Genomic DNA, 15,057 nt, shown 5'->3' with positions numbered 1-15,057 from the left:
GTCACCACTGCAACAAGAAAAATTTCCTCCTTTTTTTTTTGTGATCAGTCATTCTCACCCCTGACATCTGTTACTAAGAACTTCATATAACAACATTCTTCCTCAGTGGTCTGCAACTTGCAAGGCCTTTGAATATGACGAGTATTCACAACTGACTTTTGGCATAATATTGGATCCCTCCGAGGCCTTCAGCATTCTGACTAAGGGCCCCCCAGCTGATGAAGCAGAGGTGAATATCTTTTTGAATTTGTGCTTAAAACATTGAAAGCTTTTTAGTTTAAGAAACAACCACTCAATTTAAAGACACCTTTGAATTATGAAAAGGTTTGGGCTTTAAAACAAAAAAATGAAATGAAGATCAGAAACATTAAAAGTAAATTTTAATTGTGAAATCTATCGCGACAGTTAAACCATAAGTAAAGTAATCATAATCCTGTCAATGCAAAGATACATTCAAACTTATATACTTTTTGATATTCATTTTATATTCTTAACAAAAGTGGTCACCATCAAATATTGCTCATTCTATACTATTTTCAGTGCAAGGAATTTTTGGCTTCCCAATTGTTAATAATAATAAAAACATTCTTGTATATTTGCTCCTGTTGAAACCTCTCAGCACTTTACATCACATATGTTATCACTCGCTTGACACCCTCAAACACACACACATATATTCAAACTTAATTTAAGTTAAATTGTTTTCAATCCTTAAAAGATAGTCCTTCAGAGCTGTAAGGCCCATGTTGGCAGAAATTATACCAGTTTTAGTGATGTTAAATCGACAGGACCAATTGCTTTGAGATGTTCTAAATTCTCATATTGAAGATGCATGCTGTTAATTAATTGTGTTACAGTTCAAAAGAGAAAACCTCTGAGTGGAAAAGAACCTCAAACCACAGAAATCAAAATAGACAATTTAAAGCATGTACAGTTGAAAGTGGTGATGACGTCATTGGATCATCTCAGTTCTGTGTTGCAAACAATCTTATGCCATCATTCAATGCAGATTTGACTTAAGCTTTTTGTATATCTCTCAATATTCACTAATCGTGCTTTAAAGCACTTTACAAGACATTGCACAGAGAAAGGTGCTGGAACTGATCATTTAGTGAAAGCCCCGGTTTCTGTGATTGATCTGTTCTATTTTATCATCATGAAAACAGAATTATTGGATTAAAGATGGTTATTGAGTTACAGTTTTTAGTTGTGAAGTCAGACTAAATTGCCTAAAAGTGTAATAATTCTATATTACTGGCCACAGATTGTAATCCATTTATTGGTTCAAGACTTTTGATATAGACCACTGTCAATTTTTTTCCACTTATTTCAGGCTGCTGAGTTCCGCAAGTTCTGGGGAAGCAAATCAGAGATGCGACGATTCAAAGATGGAAGTATTAATGAAGCTGTCTTGTGGACAAATTCTACCAATCAGAGTGATAGACGCATCATCTGCCAAAGCATTGTTTCTCACATCTTGAATTTGTAAGCTTAAGAGACGATTACTGCTTGTGCCTCTTCAACAAACACATTTTATCATTAGTTCTTTGAAATTTATTTTTATACCATTCACCTGAATCTGATATTATATTTGGGCAAATCAAATATAACATTTGATTTTTAAGAAAACATTCACTCCTGTCAATATTATTATATTGAGGATGATTGCTGTGATAATATGAAGAGCTAAAAGACAGGTAGTGAGGAAATCCTTTCATATATATTCATGATTCATGCTTAACACAAAGATCATTTTTAGCATTTAGTTCACCCTGACATAATTATGAGGTGCTAAGTCAAATACTCTCATTAACTCTTTAAGATTCAACCCGACAAAAACCGACGACATAATATTCATGGGCGGGGTAGTCAAGACTGGCCTCAGTAAGTAAAATCCAATCATTGTGAAGGAAATGACAGGTCCTGTCACTGCCGCAGGGTGTTTTCAGCTTTGATTTTTATAAATTTGCCGACAGAAAAGAAAATACGTTTCAGAAATTGCGATTTAAATCCTATTTTATTTGCGGGTGAAAATCATTGACATTGCACTTTGGTAAAAATCGGTAAAAAATTACGACTTTGGTGATGAAAAATGACTTTGAAGACAATTATTGTAAACATTAAAAAATATTATGAATAATTTATAACTCCCTTATTTGTGGGTCGATTTTGTCATTCGAGGTATCAATTTTATTGTAATAAAGAGATAGGAACTTCAGAGTTATTTTTTCTGATGCGAAATTATTACTTTGTAATTTTAGCACCAAGAAAAATAGTCGGTAAATAAATTTGTTACACCTCTTTGATAGACCGCCGGGGTCCGTTCGTGTAGAATTGTGATCAAGCGTCTAAAAGTCTTTGACCAATCACAGGCTATCTATCCAGCTGGCCGAAACAAAGACGCTTCTCCCCGTCGATGTATTACGCTATTGTTATGCAAGGAATATAACACCTTATTGAGTAGGCATAAAATCTAAAAGTAAAAGATATAATTCTGAGGAATTTGAAAGTCACATTGCTGAAATCAGCTTGAAAAAAGAAGTACATTGGTCTTTGTTTCATAAAAATCGGTTGAAAACCAACTGTTTTACGAATAAATTTGATTTAAAAAATTGCTTTTGTTTATTTTAGCTTTTTTTAGCAACTTTTTTATTTATCGGCCGATTTTCTTGATTTTTATATCATTCTTTATATCTCAAAGAGACGAGATCAGTGATATACTTTGTTTGTTTCAAATGTAACTAGAACATAATTTGGCTTTTTTACCTATCGATCATGCCTGGATAATTTATTCAACAACGTGGCGATGTGACGCAACTATTCCATGGCCGTCTTGACGGCTGTTGACACGTGAGCTGCCAGAACGACCAATCGTTGAAGGGTCAAGATGCTCAGTAGCCAATCGTTCTTCGGTCAAAAAACTTAAGAACTCACGAGAACAAAAGTTTGAAATTTGGTGATGGACGGACCTATGAAATCGTTTCTGGGCGGAGTTTAGCCATGAGTGACCGTAGAAAACGAAAAGGCGACTACAGATATCAAAGAGTAGGCTTATATCATCATAGGATGTCTACATGATTGACATGGCCATATAGGGAAATCATTATCTACTCCCCCAAAAAGAATCTGAACACGAGAGGGTTAAGTCACATAGTCTCAATAGAGCAAGAAAGATATATAAGTATTTATATAATTTCATCAGAATTGATTACCTATTTTCTCTGCCCTGCTCTCATGTTCCTTAGACTTGGTAACTTGTGTATGTTGTAAGCAAATGAGCATTTGAAAGATGGGAGCATTGCAAGATTTTAGAGCTCCAAAGTATCTCATGAAAACCACTTGCACATTATAGAATATGTGTCAGTGCATAACATAATCAGTCGGAAGGTTTTGGATTTGAATTTTTTTGCCTTTTCTGAAAGAGCATTTTAATCTTTATTTGAAGTAAATCGGGAGATTTTTCATGAAGTTATGGTCAGATGTATGGGAAAGGTATCCAGCAACGGTTCTCAAATTTCATACTTTTTCAACTTAACTAGCTGTAAAAAAAATAGCTGAAGTTTCTGGGTGGGGATCCTGACCTCCCATAGCGGGCAGGGGGGTACATACTGTGTCTTCTATCCCCCTATGTCTGTTTTCCAACATGCTTTCTGTCTTTGTCTTGGAATGAGATTACTTGGTTTTTTACCTGGCCCTGGTCAGAGTCCTGGCTGGGAGGGAAACAGTCAAATGCAAAGTTATTGTTTTGGGAGGTGATATTTTTTTCCTTGTAAATCATCTCTCTGTTATGCATTGTATTATGTTTAGTTTGCATGTTATATTATATAATTTGTAAACATTTGAGTGTATTCCTCTCAGTTGGGGCCTCTCCTTGTGTCTGGATGGACTTTTAGGTGATCTCAAACTAGGTACTTTGATGGTGTGCTCTTGGAATCTACATCTGTTCCCTATTTGAACCAATTCCCCTTTGTCTCACCTTTTCTTTTGTGCTTTAATTGTAATTCTAGAACTTTTTACTATCCCATTTTCTTCCTTTTTACTGGCGCTTATATGACCTTAATGTGTTGCAAGTGCCGTAAAACCCTTAAAAACAAACAAAACAAATAGCTGAAGTTTATACTGGTTTCTGTAACATTAGCTGAAGTTAGTCTGACTACTGTAATGTTAAATGGACAGTTTGATACCCTTTGGATACAATGCTAGTCTATTGCAAAATACTTTTCATTAGATTTCATTTGACAAACAAAGCAACCCATTCATAATGACAGCATCCGGGACAAATTACTGGTCCCTTTGCTTGTGAGGCAAGTGCTGTACCAGTGGGCTATCAAACTCAATCACTAATATTTTTAAGACAATGTAATATAAACCGTATGGAGCAAATTATTTGAGGTAAATTTGCATTTAACTTTGTGACATTACCTTTGTCCTTTAACTCATTGCTTGACAGCCTAATCTCAGGAAATTTAATCCCAACAACCAACGACAGGGAGATAACTGCCAGAAAATTTACCACACGTCACTAAAAAATCACTGTGCCATCTCTGTAGTGGGATTTTTATAATTTAAATTGTGTTAGATAGAGGAACAATTTATCTACATTTTGATACCAAGACACATATATGTTTGGCCCATTTCAAAATTAACTTCAATGTCCGATTCATCACCAGAATCACTACCAACATCGTCATCATTATCTGATATGGTCTCAAGAACCAAAGAATTTAGGATATCAAAGGCCATTAAAAAATTTTTAGCTTCATTTTTTTGACCAAATTGAAAAAATGTAACCTATCTGATAATTGCCAAAATCAGAAACCGAAAAAAGTTACATTCACTTTCATTCTTCTCGTACTTTCGGTGCTTCAAAACAAAGCACTAGATATGAGGAATCACCGGTCGCATTCGGCATTCTGTCATGATCAGGGTTGGAAATCGGCGGCCGCAATCGGGCCTTCTGTCAAGCAATGGGTTAACAACAAAACACAAGTGGATTCAAAGTATTTTGTTATCGGGTCTGATAATATATTATAACTTTAAGATTTGACATAGGAGACCATACCCCTTATACAATGCATCTTAATTCACGGGTTCCATAACAGCAGTGATAGCGGGTGGTTGGATGGGAGCATCACCCTTGAATCATATACCTATGATGTTCGCATGGGTGTACGATCCGATAGTGATGTCGTTTCTTCTTCTCTTTACTAGCCTATCCTGCTTCTTTGGTTTGTGATTGTATTTTTGACAGGGGATATTTTTTTTTCTGTAAATCTTCTGCCTGTTTGTTCTTGGTTATTTATAATTTAGCTTATGATATCTTTAGGTTATGATTTTGATTTACATTTGTACTATTTTTGTTAGATTGCTTGTTTTTTTTTTGTTTCAGCGGTCTCTCATATAACCTCAATTGTGTTGGAAGAGGCCTAAAGCAACAAACAAACAATGAGCAGTGATACAAGTAGTCTTTCAGAGCCACAAAGCCCATGTAGCCAGAGTTTATCCCAGTTTCTATAGCATGAAATGGACAATAGCAAGTGCTTGCTACCCTTTTGCTTTTGGATAGGAAGGTTGTCTATCGCAAAGTTCTTTTTCCAGATCTAACAGATCGAGCTACTCAATCACTGCTTGGTGGAAGGGGGGGGGGGGGGGGGGGGGGGGGGGTTAAGGAAAAATCTTGACTTCACCCGTTATCGATCTTGGTCCCTTTGTGTGTGCAGCGAAAGACCCAATTTTAATTACAAGTTTGTGGATGGGATGACTTCATTATGATTCATAATGATATGAATTAAAGAGAGAAAATAGGAGTTGTTAGCAGAATAAAATAAAGAGTGGAAGGGAGTTGGTTGTTTTAGTAAAGTGCACTTCATCAGGATAATACAGTGTATACAAATTTTGTCTATTCTTATGGCAGACATTGTGGAATTCCAGTTGAAAGTATTGTCTATAGGGGCAATCCACTTGACACTTTGCTGAAAATCCACCCGAGTGCTATGAATCAGGAGCGTCCCAGCTATGGAACAGGGGAGGAATTTAGTCTAGCAGTTTTGAAATCATTTGAACCTGTCAACCGTATATTGAGAGCTCTATCAGATCTTCCGTTACCTATCATTTCAGTTCAAGGTGTTCACCCTGTCTTCAGACATGCAGAGGTAGATTTAGATGCCATTTTTTGGGGGGGGATGTTATTTCATTTTCAATTTACTCCATATTTGGATACATAAGTGGCTAGTCATTCACATTCGGTCAATGAACTTTTATAAATGTTATTTTTACTTTCAATTTTATACAATTTTTAAAAAAAACATTATTCATAACTACAACGAGACATCTTTTTTTTTTTAACCCATCTTTTTTTATTTGCTTTTAAGGTGAGCTTGAGCCAGCAAGCTAAATAGAAATGTTGTACAGTATTGTGCAATACAAAGCAATGTGGAAAGAGTAAAAATCGGGAAATATCTCCTTTACTTAAGTTTTGTTCTTTTTTCTATTATCATGACTTTATTTTGTTTTTGTTTTTTTGTGACTTTGGAAACATTTTTACCTATATTTTCACTTAATGATGTTTCAGGTATTTCCACCCTTGCCTACTGCATTGCGCTACAACAGAAGTACAACAGTTAAAAAAGAAGCTCTCATCCCACATGATGAAAAGTGGTTACCGCTCCATCTTCCTGTATTGCACGGTAACAATTCCATCTTTCTGACATGGATCATAACATTCTATAATTTCCTATACACTCTCTGAGGAAAATAAAAGTGATGTGTAAATTTCTGTAAATCTCATATCTACTTTTAATCTCTCATAAAATCTCTTTAAGATTGCAGACCTACTAAATCTTATGAAAATATTGATACATTCCTTATTAAATTAGGGGGATTCTACAGGACAAATTTTAGGATTTACTTTTCCGGACTTAATTTGGAAAATGGATGAATATTGTCATATTTGGTGTCACCTAGGAGATTTTTAAGCTCTTTCAGAAAATATAAATATCTTGAGCTAGAGCACCTGACAACAACGTATAAAGACAAAAGAGTCACCAGCCCCTGTCCAGTCATCTCATGAATTGACATTTATAGAAAATTGACTCTTCAACTCAAATAAAATGATGTATTATAAATCCTTAAGGCCTTAAATATGATAATATAAAGGTTTAGATAATCAATGAATACAACAAATATTGCGTAAGTTTTTACACAGTTTTATTATTTTTAGTCAACATTTACACAGCCGAAAGAGCGATAAATTGAAAAAGGTGTGGACTCTTTTATTTGTTGGGTGGCTGAATTTTTTCTGAAGCTAGAGGTGCCTAAATGAGTCAATAAAATGGAGAGTAAAATAAAGGGAGTTAATGTGATTCATATAAAAGATACAATACAAAATTAACCTGTGTGTTTTATCTTTTATATGAGTCACATTTACTCCCTTTGCTTTAATCTCCATTTCAATTTTTCCTCATTTATATTTCTCAATGGCCCCAACGATGATCTGTCACACTCTGGAATGTGGAGAAATAGATCCAGAGCGGCTCTCCTTGTAGTGGATAGCGTAGAATCCATCTTATGGTAGTCCTACAGGTCGTGGGACAACCTTAAAGAAATAATAAATTCTTATTTTTTGGCACCTACTTTAGTCTACTAATTGTATTTCCTGAATTATACTTATAATAATATGGCAGTAAGTAGGAAAAACATTTCTTCATTGACTAGTTCAAACAAAAATGAAGTATGGAGTGTTTTTTTAAAAAAAAATATAAAGCATTGTGTAATTATCTGTATAAGTCATTCTTTCTTCTCTATTTTGTAATTTTTAAAAGTATTTATTGTCTTGGAAGTGTCCCAAGGAACTGTTCTAGGACCTATATTATTCCTGTGCCATATCGATGACTTGCCAGGCAGAGTGATATTGCAAAATGAGACTATCTGCCAATGATTTGTTTCATTTACAGAGAAATTAAATCAGATCAAGATCATATTGCAAAAATAACCTATATTTGCTATAAATAAGGGCATTTATTTGGGGCATGCATTTTACGGCCCAAAAATGCCACATCATGAGCTTTAAAAACTAGTCCTGACACAAGTGAATAACTATCTATAATGGCATTGAATTGTCGGATGTTCTTAAATATTAAGTGAGCTTTTATATAGCGCAATATCCACAAAACGTGCTCAAAGCGCTTTACAAGGCAAATGAGGACTGTCCTTGAATATGTTTCTATGGGATTCATACCAGAAAGGATTCATAGACATGCTGGATTGTGTCCATTGTAAGGGAGCCAGCAACTAGGCCACCAGAACACATGGCAGTATAAAATGGTACAGCATATGGCACAGATACAGAGACCACTAGTAAAGATAATAAACTAGTGCAGTATCCACTAAACATGCTCAAAGCGGTCCCTAACCAACAGCAAAAGATAACATGTAGGACAAGACCTGATGCCTGTTAGGCAATATTACAATTTTTTTCTACAGAGACAAATCAGACAAAACGATCAGGTACGCATTTTATACCGGAGTACAGTGGGAGAATGTGGGTAAATAGCTTTTTCTAAGGACTCAACTATGCGCCGCTCAGAGCTGGACTTGAACCCAGGACCTCTGATCCGAAGGCGACTGTCACACCACAAGACCACATAGCTGCACCTTGTACTGGCAACCATTTTTGTCTTGAACTGAAGATGTAGTCTTATGCAAGGCATATGCGCTAAATTGTGTATTCCAGTTAATGACTGTGGTTGTCAAAACTCCAGCTCGTTAATCATATAAAATCTATTATTTTGCAGTTTTGTGTGAACTGGAAGGCACAGGTAAGTGGCCTGATGACAAGGATGCCTTGGAGTCTATGAAGGTATTATTGCACGTCAAAATGGGACAGGAGTTGAAACAGAAATTCTCCATGTGTGTTGGTATCCATCCAACTCATGTTGATGTTTATAGGGTAAGATGTTCAGATTGACTTTGTGCTCTTTATATGTCCATGTGTGCCTCTATGATGAGAATGGTAAGAGGCAAGGCATGGGATTCAAGTTATTGTATTGCAATGTTTTATAAAGTTGCCTTTCTGGGACAGTTGTTTCTTTAAAAGAAAAAAGAAAAATTCTGAATAGGTTTTTGCTATAAAGTGTTGTATTTATAAAAGGACTAATAAATGCTAGAGATAATTGAAACGGAAATTTTCGCATATATGTATTTATTACTCATTCTTATTGTTGGTAAAATTCTTCAATGTTACTCCACTTTTTGCCACTACATTCACTATCCAAATTGTGAGACTATTGTATTGATGAATTATTTAGCTCAATAAATGTTTGAAAAGCAATTCTATCATATTTAGATGCATGTAATCTTCTGGTTTGTTACTTTGATTTTTTAAATTTTCTTTTCAGCAATAATTATAATGATGGAATTAATTTTGTTATTTTCAATAGTGCAGGGTAATGATTGGATGTTGTGTGTCATTATTCATTTTTCTCTTAATAGAAGTCTTTTTGAATCTGTATAGGATTTGAATTTTGATGAGTCAATGTGTCCTTCATATGAGATATGGTAAAAGGTCAGAATAGGGTAATTTTTTGAGAAATTGAAAAGGAAATGGAATTTTAAAGTGGCAAGACAGAAAAATAGATCAAATGCTATGATTTTCTTTCTGGACTTTTTTTTTGGTATCAATATTTTCAGGACGGCTTTGTATTTCGACTGAAATTGACATGCTTAAAAGAGATCAAAGTACTGCGAACTGTGCGTACTGATTCTGGCATGCTGAGGTTTGAGGACAATAAAGAAGCTACTGATCTGACTCGTGAGATTATCCAGCTTCCGCTTCACAGTCATCTGATCCATAGGTTAGTTAATTTTGCTTTGTCAGATAATTGAAATAGAATTGTTTACATTTGTGAAAATTACTGCAGAGTTCTTTTTGTTGTTTTTCATTCGCTTTTAATACGATTCAGTCCCACCGCCTTGCTAAAAACTTTATACTTTTAAAATAAATCCTTATATCATCACCTGGGTGACTTCCTTACAAATAGAATACAATATATACAGATTAGAGGAGATGTTTCCAATAACATAACTATAAATACTGGTGCTCTGCAGGGCTGTGTAATCTCTCCCATTCTTTTCATACTGAATACGAACGACTGTAAAAGCTCAGATCTAAATATACCCCTTTTTAAATTTGCAGACAACACTACTTTATAAGGATTAATTACTAATAACGATGAAAAAAAAATATTAGGAAGAAATAAATAAGTTTGTTTCTTGGGGCGACAATAACCACCTTGAACTGAACGTAAGACTAAAGAATTAATCATAGACTTCAGGAAAGATAAGAACACCAAAGACCATATCACTATTAAAAATGAAAAAGTAGAGCAAGTAGTAAAATACGAATATCAAATATCTAGGAGTCACCATGGACAACAAATTACAATGAGACATGCATACCAGTTACATTGATAGTAAAATTAAAGAATGTTCTTTTTACGGAAATTGTCCCAACTTAACATTGACAAAACACTTTGTATGTTATTTTATATATCTCTAATAGAAAGTTTTGTTTTTTGGTATAACTGCCTGGGGTGGAAATTGTCTTAGCTTAGCAAAAGCTAACTTTTACAGAACTTATAAAAGAGCTAACAAATATACCACAGATTCCATGTTACATAGTTACAGACTTTTTAATAAGGAAAATAATTTATAGATTATGGTCTATGTCTGTTTTAACTTTGAATCTTCTTTTTAAAAATTACTCCAGACCTACAATTTTAACATCAATTTATATCATCGTTTACTACATCTTTACAATTATTAGACCTGTAAATTCTAAGTCAATGAACTGAAATCAGTCAATTTGTCAAATTCAAATATTTTTAAAAAAGGAAAGAAAGAAAGAATTCACAAATCGTAGTCGAATGACCGTAAAGTAATTAGGCGTGTTCCATAACGCTACGTATAGCTCATGGGAGCCGTTTATATTAACGATGGATTTATTGCCAAGGCTAAGCGGCGCTTTTTAGAATTGGCGTGACTGAACACATCCCAGTGTAATTTCACACAGCATTCGTTAAATTATTTTTTCACTTTCCAACCTGTCGTGATCCCAACGGTAGCCAATTTTAACTGAGCTGCAGAGCTATAAATCACTGTTTCATCTAAGCCAAAATTGACCACATAGTTTTAAAAGTATAAAAAAGTAAAATGTGAATGCCGGAAGTAACATCTCTAGTAGATGAGAATGGGAGACACCTTTAAATCGGAAGTTAGAATAGGATAGATTGCTACAAGCACATTTCAATTGCCTCACGTTGTAAACAAACTGGTTGACCGTTTCTTCACTGATTGGGTACCTGATTATAAGGAACAATGGTAAGTGGCCTAATTAATTCCCGTGCAAATCAGGACGTTTTCTGCCATTGTTTTGCTCAAGCCTAAGCGAGCTTGCTGTTTTGTGGTGATTTACCTTCATTTCGATTCTTTGAATTTTTCTGCTACGCCTGCCAAAGTTTCTTCTTGACAATTCACTTCTACTTAATAATTCAGTGTATTGGCCAGAAGTCATATTTATTTAAGTTTTTTTTTCTGCCATTAACTGATTGAACATCTAGTTTGCTCATTGCTACATTATTCTAATGTTCTCACAATGGCTGAGCTGTTCGTGGATCGCAATTCAGACTTGTCGAGCATCGATAAAGATGTGAGGAATAAATTCAATTGGTCATGGCTAGAAGTTAAAGATGATAATGGTGCTTATTTTTCTGACTATGTCAGAAAAATTCCAGAGGCAGGAATATGTCTTTGATGAAGTCATCTTTACCTATATGAATGACATGCTTATTTAGCATTGCTTCTACATCAAATTATGGCAGTCATACTTCCAGTAAGAAATAACACCCACTATTTTAATGTATTGTATTTATCACTCTCCTCTCCAATGATGCCCTTATTTTTTTAAAAATAATTGTATCTTCAGTTTGTCGAAGAGTTTCAGTCAATTTTTATAGAGCTCATTTACAGGTCTAAATTATACAATCTATGCGTGCCATGTAATTCATACTATGTAATTTTTCTCACTTAATTAACAATATTATTATTCTGTATCTACTACTTAGCTTTTTACTAAATTTATTTACTTATATGTAAACATCGGTATTACACTTTACTAGATATCTACACCTTTACAATTATATAATCTGTATGACTCTTGAAATTTACACTAGGTAATTGTTCTTTCTTTTTACAATATTATTGTACTATACTTATTACTTAGATTTACTTTACCACATTTATTTATGTATGTATTATTGCCTGTATTTTCAAAAATTTCCTTTTTGCATCAGTAAAGTACATTAAAAAATTATTATTATTATTATTATTATTATTGTTATTATTATTATTATTATTATTATTATTATTATTATTATTATTATTATTATTATTATTATTATTATCATTATTATTATCATTATTATTATTATTATTATTATTATTATTATTATTATTATTATTATTATTATTATTTTTATTAAGAAGATGGTGATTCAGGAGAAAATGTACCAAGAATATTATCTTTAACCCCAGTATATGATAAACAAATGAGTTTCTTTATCAGATAATATGAGACACGGAATGCAATGATATAAGTGATGTATTGTGTCCCCCATCAATCTGGAACTTTATTGAAGACTTGATGGTTTTGGTTATGAAACTTGGTCGAATAGTTCCAGTCTACTTAACTGTACTTTTTATTAGTCAGGAATTTACAGGGCTTTTCTTTTTTCTTTTTTAGGAGGGGGGGGGGGGGGGGTTGTTTTGCTTTGTTAAAATTTTAAGCAAGAACTGTTTTAGACGTGGTGGCAGACTTAGACAAAGTATGCTTTTGCTTTTGATCTTTAAAAAAAAAAAGTATTTTAAAAGATTTTAATTCATCTCTTTTTTTTATTTAAAACATAAAACATTTGCGATCTAGTGTGCAGCAACAACACCAGGTATTCAGTGCCACAGTGCGTCTCTGCAAAAGATGGTTTTCATCCCAGATGGTTTGGTACTACATTAGAGAGGAGGCAATAGAATTGATGGTGGCTTCTGTGTTTATCAACCATTATCCTTATTCAACACCACCTGTGTAAGTTCTTGTTGGTTTAAGGTGTTTATGGAAATTTCCTTTCATTGAAAGTTTCTCACATAGGTAGAACTTTGAAGTATTAATGTTTTGTTTTGCATGTTGATAAATCAAGAATTAAAACAAGGGTCATACACTGCATGGAATCAGCGCTATTTTAGTTGGAGCTCCCAAGGGACCAATAACCCTCCCTGCTAGCTACCTGCGTGAGGTCATTGGAGGTCAACTGGTATCAGGCAGTGCCGTGTCCAATGGGGGCAATTATGGATATTTATGGTCTTATAATATGTCTGTATAGCGGGAAAACAATAACAGACTCTTTCACTTTATTATTTTGATTTGAAAAATCAGTTGTCTTTCTAAAGATCAGTGAAAATTTGATATTCCTGTGGTTAATAGTTTTCTTTAGATATCACAAATTGTGGATCTAATTTTAAGTGCTTGTAAATTATGGTGCACTTAAATAAAAAAATTGTTATTCAAAACTCAGCGGCAGTATCTTAATAGTTTTAATAAATATCAAAAGTACATATATGCATCTATGTTCCTGTGCATTATTATCATATTGGCAGTTGATTTTCTTGATTTATTCATGGTTTTGTTTGTTCTGTATATTTTTTTACCACTTCGATTCCTCTCAAACAGTTGTATTGGTCATAACATTAAACTGATATGATTTATGTCTTTATGTGATAAAATAACTCATAAAGATAATATTTTATTGACCAGTTAAAACTAAAAACCATTATTGTGTATTGTGTATGATTTCAATATCTCAATTTACTATCAATCTGCCTATAAAGTATGACCTCTTTACAAGAAAAAATTCAATCACCCAACAAGGTTACTGGACATACTACAAATATGGCAGTATCAATCATCAATTACAACTAATACTAAGTACTGGTACGGTTAAATTAAATGATTTGCTCAAACAGATGAACACATATGTGGACAAAAGAGGATTCAAAATTACGAGGGCATATGGTTTATTCTAAGTAGCGACCTCTTTCTCTTATCGACCAGCTACATTCAAAACGAACACACTGTCCATATAGTTTATATAGAATCATCTCCTTTCTTCCAAGAATACACCTTCAGTCATTGTGTTATAAAGTCATCTGATCGATATACCCTTGAACTCCAGTCAGTCAGATTTAGAGATAAAACAATTGAATAACAGTCAGAGTCAAATCAGTATAACACCACAGGTATACCACATAAGATCATTTAATTTTTGGGAAATCACTGCCATATATATCTGGACGCTTCAGTCTATAAAAAGTTAACACATTCACTTGTGCACAAAAGGAGAACTTGAACTTACATTATATTACTTATTCAACATGCAAAAATAAGAGTAATTGAGATGGATTTCAATGACCCTAAACATTGACTCCTATCTATATGACACTCCGGAGACAACCACACAAGGCAGTATACATCTTCAAACAATTATGCCTAATATTCATAAATAAATGTGATTTTGACTTGAATCGTAAGGGATTTAAGTATAGAAAAAAGTCATCAAGCCAGTGAAAAGTTGGCTTTCAAATGTGCCCAAAACTACATAATATTTAAATCAGTTAAATGCTTTAAAAAATAAGATTAATATTATTTTCATCTAATGGTTTATATTTTATTCCTAAACTGATATTTGGACATAATTCATGGCATGGAATACTGTGGGAGAGAAAATGAAGATCTCACCAAGTCATGCCAAATAAGAATTTTACAATTAAAAAATTCATATCTTTTAAGATTTTACTGCCCGGACAACAAAACTTGGCATGTGTCAAGATCATCATTTTTACTTTACAATGATGCTTGTTTCAATCATTTTCTGCCGCTGGGAATTAAATTATTAAAATGCAAATTACAACAAATTAATTTCATTGATAGCTCAAAAACCACTAAATTGACACCTT

At 33.6% G+C, this 15,057-nt stretch overlaps 1 protein-coding gene across 2 annotated transcripts in view; it reads left to right on the top strand.

The window, feature by feature from the left end:
- The window catches only part of LOC144965339 (nucleolar protein 6-like), a 58,103-nt gene that overhangs the window by 27,401 nt on the left and 15,645 nt on the right, over positions 1-15,057 (top strand). For both annotated transcript variants that reach the window (XM_078900583.1, XM_078900584.1), the window contains exons 12-18: positions 107-229; positions 1,334-1,485; positions 5,915-6,152; positions 6,572-6,686; positions 8,793-8,947; positions 9,688-9,851; positions 12,977-13,132. In XM_078900583.1, the coding sequence (XP_078756709.1) occupies positions 107-229; positions 1,334-1,485; positions 5,915-6,152; positions 6,572-6,686; positions 8,793-8,947; positions 9,688-9,851; positions 12,977-13,132 (1,103 nt within the window). The remainder of the gene's footprint in view (positions 1-106; positions 230-1,333; positions 1,486-5,914; positions 6,153-6,571; positions 6,687-8,792; positions 8,948-9,687; positions 9,852-12,976; positions 13,133-15,057) is intronic.

Source organism: Berghia stephanieae, chromosome 2 (assembly GCF_034508935.2).
Source record: "Berghia stephanieae isolate SIO BIC M18660-M18661 chromosome 2, UCSD_Bste_1.3, whole genome shotgun sequence".
Classification (NCBI taxonomy): domain Eukaryota; kingdom Metazoa; phylum Mollusca; class Gastropoda; order Nudibranchia; family Aeolidiidae; genus Berghia; species Berghia stephanieae.
Note: the sequence above shows the minus strand (reverse complement) of the source record. Positions and strands in the feature narration are given on the sequence as shown.